General features: G+C 39.5%; 2 protein-coding genes across 4 annotated transcripts in view; both read left to right on the top strand.

Moving 5' to 3' along the window:
• The window catches only part of rabggtb (Rab geranylgeranyltransferase subunit beta), a 16847-nt gene extending 11489 nt beyond the window's left edge, over positions 1-5358 (top strand). For both annotated transcript variants that reach the window (XM_034310359.2, XM_034310358.2), the window contains 2 exons: positions 1-3; positions 4193-5358. The exon at positions 1-3 is cut by the window's left edge and continues 147 nt beyond it. In XM_034310359.2, coding sequence (XP_034166250.1) covers positions 1-3; positions 4193-4333 — 144 coding nt within the window. In that variant the 3' untranslated portion in view covers positions 4334-5358. The remainder of the gene's footprint in view (positions 4-4192) is intronic.
• A 139-nt stretch (positions 5359-5497) lies between these two features.
• LOC113524419 (leucine-rich repeat flightless-interacting protein 1-like) lies at positions 5498-14939 on the top strand. Of its 2 annotated transcripts, XM_053239718.1 has the most exons (12): positions 5498-6942; positions 7737-7807; positions 8213-8320; positions 8799-8891; positions 9977-10087; positions 10130-10210; positions 10393-10485; positions 10646-10816; positions 11011-11103; positions 11392-11562; positions 11768-11860; positions 11969-14939. In XM_053239718.1, exons 1-12 carry the CDS (start codon positions 6777-6779, stop codon positions 12050-12052), a joined length of 1335 nt encoding a protein of 444 aa, XP_053095693.1. In that variant the 5' UTR covers positions 5498-6776; the 3' UTR covers positions 12053-14939. The 2 variants fall into 2 exon arrangements, with proteins under 2 accessions (XP_053095693.1, XP_053095692.1); XM_053239717.1 differs by having other exon boundaries at positions 9977-10210.
• The last annotated feature ends 1735 nt before the right edge of the window (positions 14940-16674 follow it).

Genomic DNA, 16674 nt, shown 5'->3' with positions numbered 1-16674 from the left:
ATGGTAAAGCCCGCGTCTGAGAACCGATAAATCTAATCTACAGCAAACAGTTCTCCACGTCGGAGTTACCGTACGTTCACGCTAGCAGATGATGAGTCACTTATCGTTTGTGTTACGCTGTAGGATTGATCCGAGGAATCGTTCAAGACCAACAGTTTGGATTTGTCGCTTCTTTACAGCGTCGTATCTAATTTGCATATAATTGATTTATAAATGTTGCTTTGGTGCTGAAATTGTGGCTCGGTGTCGCACACGTACGTAGAAAAAGAACCGTCGCTTTGAAGGCAGTGTAAAACTTCAGTACACACACACTCTCTCCTGTACACCTCTTTATATATGAGTCTCACAATCTTACAGATTCCAAGCAGCAAGCTGGATCCTGGATGTTTATTATCCGGACATTATTATTATTATTATTATTATTATTATTATTATTATTATTATTATTATTAGTCCTGGTGTAAATAATTTAAATCCTCGTTTTGTTGGTGTTAGTTTCTGTATTTCTTATTCAGAAGCTTCGTGTCTTTTCCTTCCTGCCCTCTCTCTCTCTCTCTCTCTCTCTCTCTCTCTCTCTCTCTCTCTCTGTAAGCGTAGCACCAGTGAAGTAAACTGTATATTCAAACTGCGAGTGATGTGGAATTCCTCCAATCACAGATAACTTCCTGGTCATGTGACCTAAATCATACTTCGTAACTATTGATCAGAGGCAGCGTCAGACACGAGCGCGTCGATATGTATCCCTGAATCTGAGCCGCTCTATCACAAAAATTAGATTTTTACAGCAAATCAAATGTCATGAAACACAGAACATGAAGGTGTAACGCTGGGACTGAAGTCACATGCACAAGGTGAACACCTACACTTTTTATTTTTATTTATTTTTACTTCCGTTATTGTTGCACAGCTGCTGAAACGCTACGACTCTCACACTGTAGAAGAGGGTTTAACTTCCAAAAGAACTAAACATGCGATTGTTGATGTGTTTTTATTTTAAAAGTGGTTAAAATGCAGCTGGGTGATGTGACAGAAATATCACATCAGGATACGATACACGATATATGATACACAATATACGATATACGATACACGATATATGATCATATCATATGTATCATGATATTTAGGTTTGCTAACAAACTGCCAACAGTACAGCAATGTGACTTTTTAAAAAAAAAATATGAATAACTTTTTTGTCTACAAAAATAAGTTGCATTAAACCGACAAGGATAAAATAAATTACAGAATCTCTAATGATTGTAATAAATTGTAATAATAAATAAAAAAATACATTTTACAATTTTAAAGGTTCAGTACAAATTTTCTGAACTGATGCAGCGTCTAGTTTAGACGTGTGTGTTATTGACTCATGACTGATTTCAGTTCACCATCATCATCACATCATCTTCATCTCCACCATCATCATCACCTCATCATCACATCATCACATCATCTTCATCTCCACCATCATCATCACCTCATCATCACCTCATCATCACATCATCTTCATCTCCACCATCATCATCACCTCATCATTCAATTCAATTCAATTCAGTTTTGTTTGTATAGCGCTTTTAACAACGGACATTGTCACAAAGCAGCTTTACAGAAATAAATGGATTCACAAAAAATATATTGTAAATATGTGAATTTATCCCTAATGAGTGAGTCAGAGGTGACGGTGGTGAGGAAAAACTCCCTGAGACGATATGAGGAAGAAACCTTGAGAGGAACCAGACTCAAAAGGGAACCATCCTCATCTGGGTGCAACGGATAGTGCGATTATAAATAAATCCCTTCTATTATTGTGTACTATATGGACAAATAGTGCAATTGTGCAACCAGTAAATTCATCACAGTTTTTGCAAGAGGTCCGGCTGGTTAAAATCTATCCACTGTCCACTGATGGAGTCCTGAGTACGAAGCTGCTCGTGGCAACTGCAGCCCCAAAGCCACTACAGCAATCGCAGTCCCAAGCCCTTACAGTACAGTACAGTACAGCTCCCCATATGTGATCCCCAAGCAGCACCATCTCCACAGCCCCCAGGTGGCACCATCCCCAGCAATCCAAACAGTTCTTCAGGCCGTCCATATGGAGCCCCAGCAGCAGCGAGCAACTCAACCGATGAGAACTCCAACCAGACGTAGGGCATCAGGATGGGTCAGGCAGCGAGGAGGAGCAGAAGGGGTCAGGATCACTGGCATCTCAGAAGTAGCATGTGTAGCTCGACAGAGAGTGAGGGAGAGAGAGTGAGGGAGAGAGAGTGAGGGAGAGAGAGTGAGGGAGCATTTGTCCTCTAATGGTTAAGGACAATTTACTTTGCATGCAGAGTGCAAGCAGGGACTCCAGCAGGACTAGCTATGACAGCATAACTAAAAGGGAGAGCCAGAAGCTAACACAGACATGAGGGAGTCCTGGGACATAAAGCAGCAGCCACTCCACCATCAACACACCTGAGTGAACGTGTGAGAGTGGGGGGGCGACAGCATCCAAACATCCCAGTTCACCACAACACTCTATGCCTGTGAAACCCTCCAGACCTGCTCCTGTACCTAAGAAAACTATTCACAAAAGGCTTGACTAAACAAATATGTTTTCAGCCTCGACTTAAACACTGAGACTGTGTCTGAGCCCCGAACACTAAGTGGAAGGCTGTTCCATAACATCATCATCACCATCCCATCATCATCTTCATCTCCACCATCACATCACATCATCTCCACCATCACATCACATCATCTCCACCATCACATCACATCATCATCACCATCACATCACATCACATCATCATCATCTCCACCATCATCACATCACATCACCATCACCATCACCATCACATCACATCACATCACATCACATCACATCACATCACATCACATCACATCATCATCTTCATCTCCACCATCACATCACATCATCATCATCATCATCATCATCATCATCACATCATCTTCATCTCCACCATCACATCACATCATCATCACCATCACATCACATCATCATCACCATCACATCACATCATCATCATCATCATCATCATCATCACATCATCTTCATCTCCACCATCACATCACATCATCATCACCATCACATCACATCATCATCACCATCACATCACATCATCATCATCTCCACCATCATCACATCACATCATCACCATCACCATCACATCACATCATCATCTTCATCTCCACCATCACATCACATCACATCATCATCTTCATCTCCACCATCACATCACATCATCATCTTCATCTCCACCATCACATCACATCATTATCTTCATCTCCACCATCACATCACATCATCATCACCATCACATCATCATCATCATCATCATCATCATCATCGCATCATCATCACCATCACATCACATCACATCACATCACATCATCATCACCATCTCATCACATCACATCACATCACATCACATCACATCACATCACATCACATCACATCACATCACATCACATCACATCACATCACATCACATCACATCACATCATCATCTTCATCTCCACCATCACATCACATCATCATCTTCATCTCCACCATCACATCACATCATCATCTTCATCTCCACCATCACATCACATCATCATCTTCATCTCCACCATCACATCACATCATCATCTTCATCTCCACCATCACATCACATCATTATCTTCATCTCCACCATCACATCACATCATCATCACCATCACATCATCATCATCATCATCATCATCGCATCATCATCACCATCACATCACATCACCATCACATCATCATCATCATCATCATCATCGCATCATCATCACCATCACATCATCATCATCATCACATCACATCACATCACATCACATCACATCACATCACATCACATCACATCATCATCACCATCTCATCATCATCATCGCATCACCATCACCATCACCATCACCATCACGTCACGTCACGTCACGTCACGTCACGTCACGTCACGTCACGTCACGTCACGTCACGTCACGTCACGTCACCGCATCACCATCACCATCACCATCACCATCACCCTCACCTCACCTCACCTCACCTCCCCTCCCCTCCCCTCCCCTCCCCTCCCCTCCCCTCCCCTACTGGATATATTCCAAACTGCAGTAAAGAAGTTAATTAAAATGATGGTGAACTATTAAACGTAATTTTTGTTTTGTGTGTGTGTGTGTGTGTGTGCAGGTGGACCCGTTCCACACTCTGTTCGGTGTAGCCGGTCTCTCTTTACTGGGTGATGAACAGATTAAAGCGGTGAATCCGGTCTTCTGCATGCCGGAGGAGGTTCTGCAGAGAATCGGCCTCCACACGGACCTGCTCACATAAAACACACACCTTTACACACTGTACTGTGTTGTAGATCTTATGAGTGTGTTATGATGCATCGTAAGCCTCTAAACCCTCTGGTGTGTAAGAGGTAATAATGTGTTTGCTTGTTAACTGGCTGTGTACGTTGAGGTTGTTTGGGATCCTGTTCGGTGGTAATGACGGAAACATGCTGCTGTTTCTCTGAAGCCTGGATACAGAACTGTGTTTAAATACGGCTTTTATATATTTATTTCTCCAGCAGCGTGCAGGAGTGAGGAGCTTCAGTCAAAAGGATGGAGCTTGTCTGTTGTATTGAACTAAAGATAACTGAATAAATAACTACAATTATAAATAGATTAAAGCTCACTGATCTGATTATTATTACGCATGGCAGTGCGTCTTTTTATTATTATTTAATCTAAGGTCTTGCTTTTAATTATTTATCACAAATTCAGGAGTTTTCTCACATTCCTACAGTCAGATCTTTAAATATTTCTCCAGCACTCACTTTTTATAATAATGCAAAAATGGATTCATGATCACTAGCTGGTCAGCTGCTGGTCATTTACTTTTCATTTCCCACTTTGATTTTTCATTGTCAAGTTCACGAATATGCTAAACAGCTATGGGTGTGGCTAAAACTTAGGCCACGCCTACTCGTGTTTCTACTCTGAGTTCTGAGGTAAACAGCATGCAAGAGATGACTAGTGAAATAATAGATTTAGCAGATGGTCAGAGTGAAGATTTTGTTTTTAGTTCATTGGCTTGGAGATGAACATTTTTAATCCTGCAGGAGGAGGAGGCGTGAATATGACGGTTAATGACGGGGTTGCCAGATTGGGTTAGTTTAAAATACTCTGTGTTCGCCAAAATCTTGTTTTTTATAGCAAATAATCTAAAATAGATGGAAATAATTTTGGCAAAATGGCAACGTGTAAATGCAAATATAATTCAATTCAATTCAATTTTATTTGTATAGCGCTTTTAACAGCTGACATTGTCACAAAGCAGCTTTACAGAAATAAACGGATTCACAAAAAATATATTGTAAATATGTGAATTTATCCCTAATGAGCAAACAGTGTGTCTATGATGTACAGAACCATTTCTGTCCTAAGATACACTCCCAGGACTGAGAGAGGGAAAGGGGGATTATGGAGTGAATGATATCAGCAGGAATGGAACAGAGAGATGAAGGAGCTCAGTATTGGAGCTTTTCCCTCTGATTTCTGTAAATGTTGAAGTCTTGTGGCTCTTGATGAGCTGCATCAGGTGGCAGAAAAACACATAATCACTAATCTTTTAACAAAAAACATCCCAGAAGATATTTTTGGAAAAGTTTGTACACCCAGACATGTGTTAGTCTGAATTTTACATCAAACATTTGAATCATTATCATGATTTTGTGTAGAAGAATATAGAAGTGAATTTCGCTGTTTCTAGCTTTTCCTCAAACAGCAAACCAGCGAGTGGAGGCACAGGAGCTCTGAGGAGAGCATCTGCTTCATTCTGCTCATTTTCTCACCAATCATCTGTTCTTAAGATCATTAAAAAGTTCAGAGCTTTTGCCCAGGAGTTTATTATTATTATTATCATTATTATTATTATTATTATTATTATTATTATTATTATTATCATGACCTAAGTGCTTAACCTCGACAGTGTAACAGCTGCTGTCCTGCTGCTGCAGAAATACTTGTAAGAATATCAGCAATCAGCTGTGAAGTACTGATTGGGATTGTTTTAATTATTTACTCTAATCATCTTGCAGTGTCTTTCCTGATGAACTGTGCAGATCAATAGATAATTAGGCAGATAAATGTATCGTAAACCTAGTAAAAAAACAAACAAACAAATGAGAATGTAAATAAACAACAAACAGAAAGAAGTATTAAATGAATCAACTGTCACTTAAATATAATAACAGTCTACAATTCATTCACCTCTGAAATGTTTTTTTTTTTTAATATCTATCTAATAATTCATTTAAAGTGAATATAAAAGTTTATGTGGGATAAATATGATAATAAAGTCATTTCATTGTAGCTTCATGCAGCTTGTAATCACTGTGTGTATGACTGTTATGAAAAGAAAGTAACTCAAAAGCTTAGGAATGTATTTTTGTGCACATTATATTATATTATATTAATTATTTATATACATTAAACTAGAATTCTATTAAAGCAGAAGTAGTTTATTTATCCCAAAGCGTAAAGGCTACTGCACTGACCACATGAAAAAGCCAGACACACCCTGAGCCGCTCAGTGAGTTTTATTTACTCTCATAACAATAATTCATTTATTTTATAATATTGTTTTTTTTTTTTTTTTTGGAATAAAGCTTGCCTCTGTGACGTCACGGATGAGCTCCGACCCTATAGAGTGAAAAAGATCGCGGAACTTTCAGAAATCCACTGAACTTCGGGGTTACTGAAGCTGCTCTGATCAGGAGAGAAGATCGATGGAGGAGTTGATGAGTTTAATTGGTGCCGGTGTGGCGGATCTGCCACTGCGCCCCCTGCTGTTCACCGCCGGAGCTGCAGCCACAGCAGCCGGAGTTTACTGCTGTATTAACCGAGGAGATGGAGAGAAAAGCCCGGGCCCTGAGGACACACCTGCACACACAGGTTCTCTATCCCTCAGTCCGGGTGCAACCACGCAGTGCTCAGCTTCCTCCTCTGAGTAGATCTGTTCAGTCCTTCAGAAGCTGTCGGAGGCTTTGAGCAGGAGGTTTCATTATAGTGTAGAGCAGAGCTGTTTAACCTGGAGCACACGGAGGAAGTGTGAGGGGTGAGAGGGAAAACAAACAAACAAACAAACAAACAAACAAACAAACAAATAAAGCTTTAATATCAGTCCACTGAAACAAATTATAACTCAAAAACACGCCAAAATACCATTAGTGATCATTTTTATTCATAATAAAATGATGAGCCAATCAACACATGAATCTGAAATGACTGACAGCTGTACAGGTGTTTTTAACTCTCCCATATGAAGTGAGTTTCTGTGGAAGCCCCGCCCCTTGCCACGCCCCATATTAGTCATATTGAGGCCCTCTCTCTTTCTGTTCAGGTACATGCATTTTTAAAATTTTTATTTTCATGCATATGTGTAATAAAATGTGTGTTTTTATTGTGTCTTATCCCACATTAAACATGTCCATACTGAACATCAGTAAACTGTATTTATTACTGAAGCCAAACAAACAAACAACAAACAAACAAACAAACAAATAAATATTACTGAATAAATAAAGGGTGAATACTTTTGTGAATACTTTTCCCGGATCAGAAGTGGGAAAAACTGCTTCTCTGGAATTCAAAACATAAATAATACATGTAATATATAAAAACATAAATAATAAATAACATCATATATGATGGTGTGTGTGCTGTTTTTTTTTTTTTTTTGCGTTTAGACCCAGTGTGTGACCAGGCCACGGAACCGGCTCTGGTCCAACCCACAGAGGTTCCTCAGGACCGAGTCACGGTGAGTTTGTTCTGCTCCTACCTTTAACCCTGTAGTGTATATTTACAGTCTCTTACTAACAGCAGAAGTAAGAGAGAAATATTTTATATTTATAGAGGTTAAAATTTTAAATATCATGATTGAAGTGTTTGGCACTTGTGGAGGAGGAAATGAAGTTTTACTCCAGCACTAGGTTAAAGACAGCATCCCAGACTTGAGATTCCTTTATTGCAGTTTTTGTCAGGGAAAAATGCACATAAAGTTTCCTCAGAAATCTGATGACTGCAAGGTTTCTGTGTCAGACGTTGTATCTGAGGCTATACGGCCCTTTAGAGCTGCAACTACACATGACATTTGGACTGAATGCTAGTGCTCAGGAGTGCTACAAACACCTAAAGCCTGTAATATTTGGATGGTGAATTTCAGGATTCTGTGACTGAGGCGGAGGAGAAGATGCAGAAGCTGGAGGACAGAGTGGTGGAGCTGGAGGAGCTGCTCACCGAGGCACACAGAGCTTGTGAAATGAAAAGCAAGGTATGTAACATAAGCATCTGATTAAAAAGTGCTTTTCAAAATAATGAGTCCCAGACCATTGGAAATAATGAGAATAGGAAATGTCTGCACACCTGCGTTGGAGCCGGAGGGGTGAGAGCGTTGATGGCTGGTCGTGATATTAGATATGAAGATAAAATCTAATATCTATCAATAGCTCAGCAATGACTCTATTATCTCCCTCACACACACACACACACACACACACACACAGAACAGCTATAACCCTGTTCAAACCAAAAAAAAAAAAACACTAACGTATTATCTGTCTTGTTGTATAATTTGTCCTTTGTACACAAAGCACACACTCAAAGTACACAAAGTACAAAATAATCCACTTTATATATTTATAAAGTGTCTGCGGCAAAAATGTATAAAAGTGGAATGGAAGTAGCACATTGTAGATGTGAACATTCATCACTTGGGTTTAAACGTTTTTTGCTCCATGACTGTGTTTTAGGAGTGTGAGAGAGAGCGAGAGGCTCACAGCAACCTCCAGGCCAAGCATCATGAGATGGAGAAGATTGTGATGCACAGCGAGGAGCTACTGAAGGTAAACCTTTCTTCTCATGAAACCATGACTGCTATTGTGAACTGTGTGTGTGCGTGTGTGTGTGTGTGTGTATGTATATATATATATATATATATATATATATATATATATATATAAAATCACCATCCACTTTATTAGGAACACCTGTACACCTGCACATTCACGCAGTTATCTAATCAGCCAATCATGTGGCAGCAGCACAATGCAGAAAAATCATGCAGATACAGGTCAAGAGCTTCAGTTAATGTTGAGAGAGATAAGAGGAGAATGACCAGACCGAACTGAGCTGCCAGGAAGTCCATAGTAACTCAAATAAGCGCTCATTACAACCGCGGTGAGCAGAAAAGCATCTCAGCATACACCAAACATCAAACCTTGAGGTGGATGGGCTACAACAGCAGAAGACCAGCTCAGGTTGCACTTCTTACGCTATCATGAGCACAGACTCGCCCAAACTGGACACCTGAAGACTGGAAAAAGACCGGGTGATTTTTTTTTTCTAATCTTCATCTGTCCAGTTTGGGTGAGTCTGAGTCCATCACAGCCTCAGATTCCTGTTCTTGGCTGACAGGAGTGGAACCCAATGTGGTCTTCTGCTGTTGTAGCTCATCCACCTCAAGGTTTGATGTTTTATGCATGCTGAGATGCTTTTCTGCTCACCACGGTTGAAAAGAGTGCTTATCTGAGTTACTATATCCTTCCTGGCGGCTCAAACCATTTTGGCCATTTTCTTCCGATCTCTCTTATCAACAAGGTGTTTCTACCCACAGAACTGTCACTCAATGTGTTTTGTTTTTCGCACCATTCTGTGTAAACTCTAGAGAATATTGTGTGTGAAAATCTCAGGAGATCAGCAGCTTCTGAATACTCAAACCAGCCCATCTGGTACCAACAACAACGCCACAGTTAAAGTCACTGAAATCACAATTTTTCCCCCATGCTGATGTTTCTGCATGATTTTTGCATTGTGCTGCTGCCACCTGATTGGCTGATTAGATAACTGCATGAATGTGCAGATGTACAGGTGTTCCTAATAAAGTGGGCAGTGAGTGTATATACGAGTTGGTTGATGAGTCGGTTTTCAGGTCTCCCTGGCTGAAGCTGAGGAGAAACACCAGAAGGCTGTGGAGTCCATTGCTCAGCTGGAGGCAGAGAAGACCAGCCTGACTGACCAGGTGAAGACACTGACTGACCAGGTGAAGACACTGACTGACCAGGTGAAGTCACTGACTGACCAGGTGAAGTCACTGCGAGACACAGTGCAGGACATGGGGAACCTGCTCTGTGAGACTCACAGGGAGTGTGATGAGCTAACGGAGGTAAGTGAAATAAACCCTTTACATTAAGCAGTTTTCATGTTCATGCTGCAGGAATAGTTTAACCAAAATGCAAATTGTAGTTTCAAGTTACTAGTTTTTTACAGAATGGAAGTGGGATGGAATGGAATGTGAACATTCATCACTCGAATTTAAACCTCTTTTTCACCACGGCTGTGTTTTAGGAGTGTGAGAGAGAGCGAGAGGCTCACAGCAACCTCCAATCTGAGCACGATGAGTTGAAGATGACTGTGATGCACAACGAGGAGTTTCTGAAGGTAAACATTTCTTCTCAAGAAACTATGACTGCTGTAATAAACTGTCTGTGTATACTGTATATAGACTATTTTCATGAGTGATGAGTTGTTTTTTTAAAAGTGTCTGAATGTGTGTGTAGAAGCACATAAAGCCAACAAGCCTTGGTTGTTGAACTTTCAGGTCTCTCTGGCTGAAGCTGAGGAGAAACACCAGAAGGCTGTGGAGTCCATTGCTCAGCTGGAGGCAGAGAAGACCAACCTGATTGACCAGGTGAAGACACTGCGAGACAGAGTGCAGGACATGGGGAACCTGCTCTGTGAGACTCACAGGGAGTGTGATGAGCTAACAGAGGTAAGTGGGAAAAAAAACCCTTACATTAAGCAGTTCCTTTAGAACTAATATGAGAACTTTTCATGTTCATGCTGCATGAAATTGTAGTTTCGAGTTTCAATTGCTAGGTTTTTACTGAATTGAAGTAGCACATTGTAGATGTGAACATTGATCACTGGAGTTTAAACCTCTTTTAATACGTTTCTGTGTTTTAGGAGTGTAGGAGAGAGCGAGAGGCTCACAGCAACCTCCAGTCCGAGTACGATGAGTTGAAGAAGACTTTGATGCGCAGTGAGGAGGTACTGAAGGTAAGTGTTTCTTCTCATGAAATAATGACTGCAATTGTAAATTATCACGTCAAGTCGAGTGCTTTTTATTGTTATTCCTCTATATAGCTAGTATACATCTGAACGGAATGTCTACATCAGAGGTGTCGATTGTGGGTAGAGAGACTCCGATGATCTTTTCAGCTGTTCTAACAATTAGCTCTAGGGTCTGTAAACTATTTTCATGAGGGATGAGTCAGTTTTTAAAAGTGTCTGAATGTGTGTGTAGAAGCACATAAAGCCAACAAGCCTTGGTTGTTGAACTTTCAGGTCTCCCTGGCTGAAGCTGAGGAGAAACACCAGAAGGCTGTGGAGTCCATTGCTCAGCTGGAGGCAGAGAAGACCAGCCTGATTGACCAGGTGAAGTCACTGCGAGACAGAGTGCAGGACATGGGGAACCTGCTCTGTGAGACTCACAGGGAGTGTGATGAGCTAACAGAGGTAAGTGGGAAAAAAAACCCTTACATTAAGCAGTTCCTTTAGAACTAATCTAAGAACTTTATGTTCATGCTGCATGATGAGTTTATCCAAAATGAAAATTGTAGTTTCAAGTTGCTAGGTTTTTACTAAATGGAAGTGGCCCATTGTAGATGTGAACATTCATCACTGGAGTTTAAAAGTCTTTTGCTACATGGCTGTGTTTTAGGAGTGTGAGAGAGAGCGAGAGGCTCACAGCAACCTGAAGCTGAAGCACAATGAGATGAACGAGACTCTGATGCAGAACGAGGAGTTACTGAAGGTAAACTTTTCTTCTCATGAAACTATGACTGCTAATGTGAACTGTCTGTGTGTGTTTGTGTGTGTAATATATACACAGGCTTCATACATTAAATCTGTCTTTTCACAGGAACATGGCATATCTCTTGGATCTGCTGAGACAGGAAGCAGTGCGAGCAGAATTGGATCAACATGTGGGGCGTATGAGGGGTGAAAAGAAGAAGAGAGTAACACCAATTTAATGTGAAGTAAATAAAAGTCAAGCTGGTCTTAATTAAAAAAAAATCAATTGATTTTACTCCTTCAAAAATGATTTAATTAAAATAGCACACGTTTAATCATCTAACACCACAACTGCCCCTTTCCGTTTTCTCCAAAAGGGAGCAGTGCCCCAGAAGAGCAAATTAATCTGGTTCCTGTCACTCGGAACCAGCACCGACCCAGTGCACAAACTCTGCAAGAAGGGTTTTAACTCTTTTATTCCAATTTGAATTTATTGAATTTATAATGTTCTCTCACTTTTTTTCAGCTTGATTTTTACTTCACATGCATTTTTCATCCTTCATACATAATAAACTCCAAGGGAAAATATTAACAAAAAACAAACACAAACTCTTAAACACTCTGATCACCCAAGTGGACTTTGTGCAGCTCATTCCTTTTACACTATGCTTGTGTTTCAGGTTTTTGTTGTCTTAAGTACCTTGTGTTACTGTCCACTGCATTTTACTTATATGACTGAAACACTTGTAAGTACACGCGCTTCACTAACAGAGATATTGCAGTTTGTTTATGTACGTTTGTTGCATAATGGTGGCATCAGTGAATGCACTAACACTAACCATGCTGATGAAGTAAGATGGTGAATGTTTGTTGATGATGATGAGTTTATGACAGAGTTTCTAGACTGATAGGACTCTTGATCTGTGACCTAGTGACCTAGTCAATCAGTATCAGGATGTATTTATCGATAGAGACTCAGAGCACTTCTCTAAGTCGCTCTGGATGCCAAATGCCAGAAATGTAGATGATGATGATGGTGATGGGGAGGCAAATATTCCAAAGTTTAGAATAGGGGTTAGAGGTTTACTGGAATTAAAGTGAATACCAATACGACACAGTGCCACAATATGGATTTTACAGTTCTGTAGATATCGTGATCATCCCAAAATGAATCATGAGATGTTTCTGATTTCTGATGAATCAGAAACAACTCTGAAAAGAGTCAAATATGAACGGCGGAACTCTGCCCATGATAAAGTGCTCATGAAGATGAATGAATGAATTACTCACTTTCCTAAAGTTCTCCATGTTAACTTCATGTAAACGCTCATTACTCCCACCAGCCGAGAAAAATAAATCCCCAAGAATTTCCGGGCATCGAGACTGAAGTGTTTGGGAGAAACACCATCTTAAAAGTGCAAACAAATAAATAAAAATTGTAAAATTATGATGGAAGAGAATTTTAATATAAAATATAAGTTGAAAATATAGATCTCATTACTATAAGGTTATATATTTTAGTAAAATATTTTTTTTTGTAAAATTCTTATTTGTTAGCATATTGGTGAAGTTGAAGTTGAAAAGACAAAGTGTTAAATGAAAAATAAATGACCAGCAGTTGATGCCAGTTGATGCCAGTGATCATCTGCATCTAACATCATGTCCATGCTGAAAACAGAATCACATACTTGCACTTCACAACTGATTTTGATTTTATTTATCCATTTTATTTTTTAAAATTTTTTCATTTTGTTAGGTATGTAGCTTTATGTCATGAAAAAGAAAAGACAAACTATGGATTGCATTTTCGTTATAATTTTGGCACTCGTTCTGCAGTTCGTCAAGAAAATGAAAAGCCAAAGTGGACTTTGGATTTTTTTTTTCCCATTAGCATTTTAATTTTATTCATGGCCATGAAATACCGATATGATGAAGAAAATGAAACGACAAATTAAAATACAAATGAAATTATTTCATTTCATTTTTTATTTTGGCACCATCTTTTTGCACACATATGGAAAAAGAAATGGCAAATGGAGGTTTGCAATTTAATTTTGTTTTTTAATTTTAATTCTGGAAGAAAAATACCACCACTACTACTACTACTACTAATAATAATAATAATAAAAATGGCAGATAAGACAACCTAGAAAACTAAACTAAAATTATAAAAAAGCATAAAAATATACTTGTATCAATTATTAATTAAAATAGAATATAATAAACGACTTCCGGGGTGAGTGTGTGTGCTGTCCGTTTAGCTGCAGCGTTTTCATTTTTTTATTTTGGTGGATTGTTTGCTGAGTTCAAACTTTTAAACACTACACACACACACACACACACACACACACACACACACACACTCACTAGTTTCGAAACCCAAACATGATGTGTAAAGAGGTTTATATAATTATGACGTGTGAACTAGTGAGTGTGTGTGTTCGTGTAGCAGAACATCTCAGCTGTGGTCTCAACACGTCTTCAAGGACTTCTGATGATCCTCCGCTGGAGAACACGTGTAGGACCTCAGCATGCATCCTGAGCACTGTGTATATAACGTAAACTGGAAAATCTCTCTCATCTGTTTAGTTAGTTCATTTTTTATTATAGAGATTGTATAAAAGTGTGTTCATGAGTTTAGAGTGTGTATTTTATAATGTGCTGCTGTGAGATGTCTTGGTCTCGTCCTGCATCTCTCTCTCTCTCTCTCTCTCTCTCTCTCTCTCTCTCTCTCTCTCTGAGGTGAATGTTCTCTCTGTGTACTTCTTGAGCTGTAGAGTCCGGGTGTAAACAGTCCAGGTGTAAATGTGTAAATGTAAAAGTGCTGCTATGTGATCAGTCTTCATGTCACCTTTATCACGTTCCACTGCTGTACGTCACACGTGTGTCCTGCAGAGGGGGCTGCACTGACATCAGTGTTCTTCATTACAGGATTCAGTGCTCCTGAACACACACTTGAAAAAATACTCATGATGTATTAGGTATCAGGTGTGTGATGTTCTGATGGAGAACCTACAGGGCTCTAGAGCATTTCCTCACTGACCTTGTAGAACAAAATAAATCTGGAATATCGTCTGTTGTGTTTTTATTCACTTACACATGACTCCCTATAACCTGCTCTCTGTCCCTGTAGTTCCCGTTATAGACGTTAGAACTGGGAAACAAAAAGCCTGTCAATTTTTAATGAACTGACTATTTTTATTATTAAATAATTATGATTATTTTCCTCATAATTCTAACACACACTAAACATTTACCTAAGTGTGTTCTCACCAAATTAGTGTTTACAAGTGTGTATGAATTATTGTTTCCTGTGAATAGTATTAGTCTGGAACATGTCAGAAAGTAAAGCCTTGGATCTCAGGTTTGGAGTGTGATAGAAAAACAAAACTTGTGCTCCTGTTTATGTCTCAACTTCTCTAACCAACGGTGTGAATTTGGGGAAAATCTGAGAGAGCTAAATTTTTCCACCCAGAAAACACAAAGGCAAAGGCTAACCCCTTACAGTCGATTTGGGTGAAAAATTTCACTTTCTCTGATTTTCTTTATATTCACAGAGGTGGTTAGTGACGTTGAGACATAAACAGCAGTGCACTCATTTCGTCCTGTCACACTCCATACCAGAGACCTGAGGCTTTCATTTCTAACGTGTGTTGGCCTGGGAAAACCCTTTATGATATTGTAAATATAAAGTTGGACGATCACCAGGTTGTTTAGTTGTTCAGGCTGCAGGAGTAATAGATGATAAGGCTAGTGAGTGAGAAAATCACACTAAAGCCAGTAACCACAGAGTTCTGAACGGCTTCGTCCAAAACTTTACTGACTGGAATATGTTGAAAACAGAAGCCTCATATCTCAGGGTTGGAGTGTGACAGGATGAAACTAAACACACTCCCGTTTATGTCTCAACCTCAATAATCAACAGTGTGAATGTGAAGAAAATTGGAGAAAGTCAAGAATTTCACAAAAAAAGCAGAAACTGTAAGGGGTTAGCCTTTGTGTTTGTGTTTGTGTTTTGTTTGGGTGAAAAATTCGACATTCTCAGATTTCCCCCAAATTCGCATCATTGGTTAAGGAAGGCAAGATATAAGCAGGAGTGCAGGTTTCGTTTTCCTCTCGGATCTCAGGTTTGGAGTGTGAGAGGAAAACAAATCTTGCACTCCTGCTTATGTCTTGCCCTCTTTAACCAACACTCAATTTTTTTTTGTTGAAAAAAAAAAAGCCACACCTTGGAGATTTATTGGGCAAAATCTTTTTCACTTTGTCAGACAATTTACCCATGTGAAGGTTTTCTTACATGTTGGAACTGTGAGTCTCACATCTCAGGTTTGGAGTGTGAGAGGAAAACGAAACCTGTACTCCTGGGGTTCTTCATTTCATCCTGTCACACTTCAAACTGGAGATCCGAGGCTTTCATTTCTAACGTGTGTTACCATGCACTAAATATCTCCCTGAGCTACAGAGCCATCATCAGACTGTACAAATTAGTAAACCTGTGTATATTAGTAACTGCTTTAATGAAATTAAAATCAGATCTTAGGTTTGGAGTGTGAGAGGAAAACGAAACCTGCACTCCTGCTTATGTCTTGATGTCCCTAACCAACACTGTGGATTTGGGGAAAATCTGAGAAAGTCAATTTTTTTGTTGAAAAAAAAAGCCACCCCTTGGAGATTTATTGGGCAAAATTTTTTTTTTTCACTTTGTCAGATCTTCTTCAAATTCACTCCATTAGTTACTGAGGGTAAGATGTAGACCGGAGCGCAAACTTCATATTCCTATCACACTGAAGAAACTGTAACAAAAGTCAAAATCTGACCTCCTGAAGGTTTTCC

Source organism: Pangasianodon hypophthalmus, chromosome 14 (genome assembly GCF_027358585.1).
Source record: "Pangasianodon hypophthalmus isolate fPanHyp1 chromosome 14, fPanHyp1.pri, whole genome shotgun sequence".
Lineage (NCBI taxonomy): Eukaryota > Metazoa > Chordata > Actinopteri > Siluriformes > Pangasiidae > Pangasianodon > Pangasianodon hypophthalmus.
The sequence above is the reverse complement of the archived record's forward strand: the minus strand, read 5'-3'. Positions and strand labels throughout refer to the sequence as shown.

Excerpts from the sequence above, each read along its gene's own strand:
- LOC113524419 (XM_053239717.1), top strand. The coding sequence starts at position 6,777 with ATGGAGGAGTTGATGAGTTTAATTGGTGCCGGTGTGGCGGATCTGCCA. Across the intron at positions 6,943-7,736 it reads GGACACACCTGCACACACAG|ACCCAGTGTGTGACCAGGCC; the intron begins GTTCTCTATCCC and ends TTTTGCGTTTAG. Across the intron at positions 8,321-8,798 it reads CTTGTGAAATGAAAAGCAAG|GAGTGTGAGAGAGAGCGAGA; the intron begins GTATGTAACATA and ends ACTGTGTTTTAG.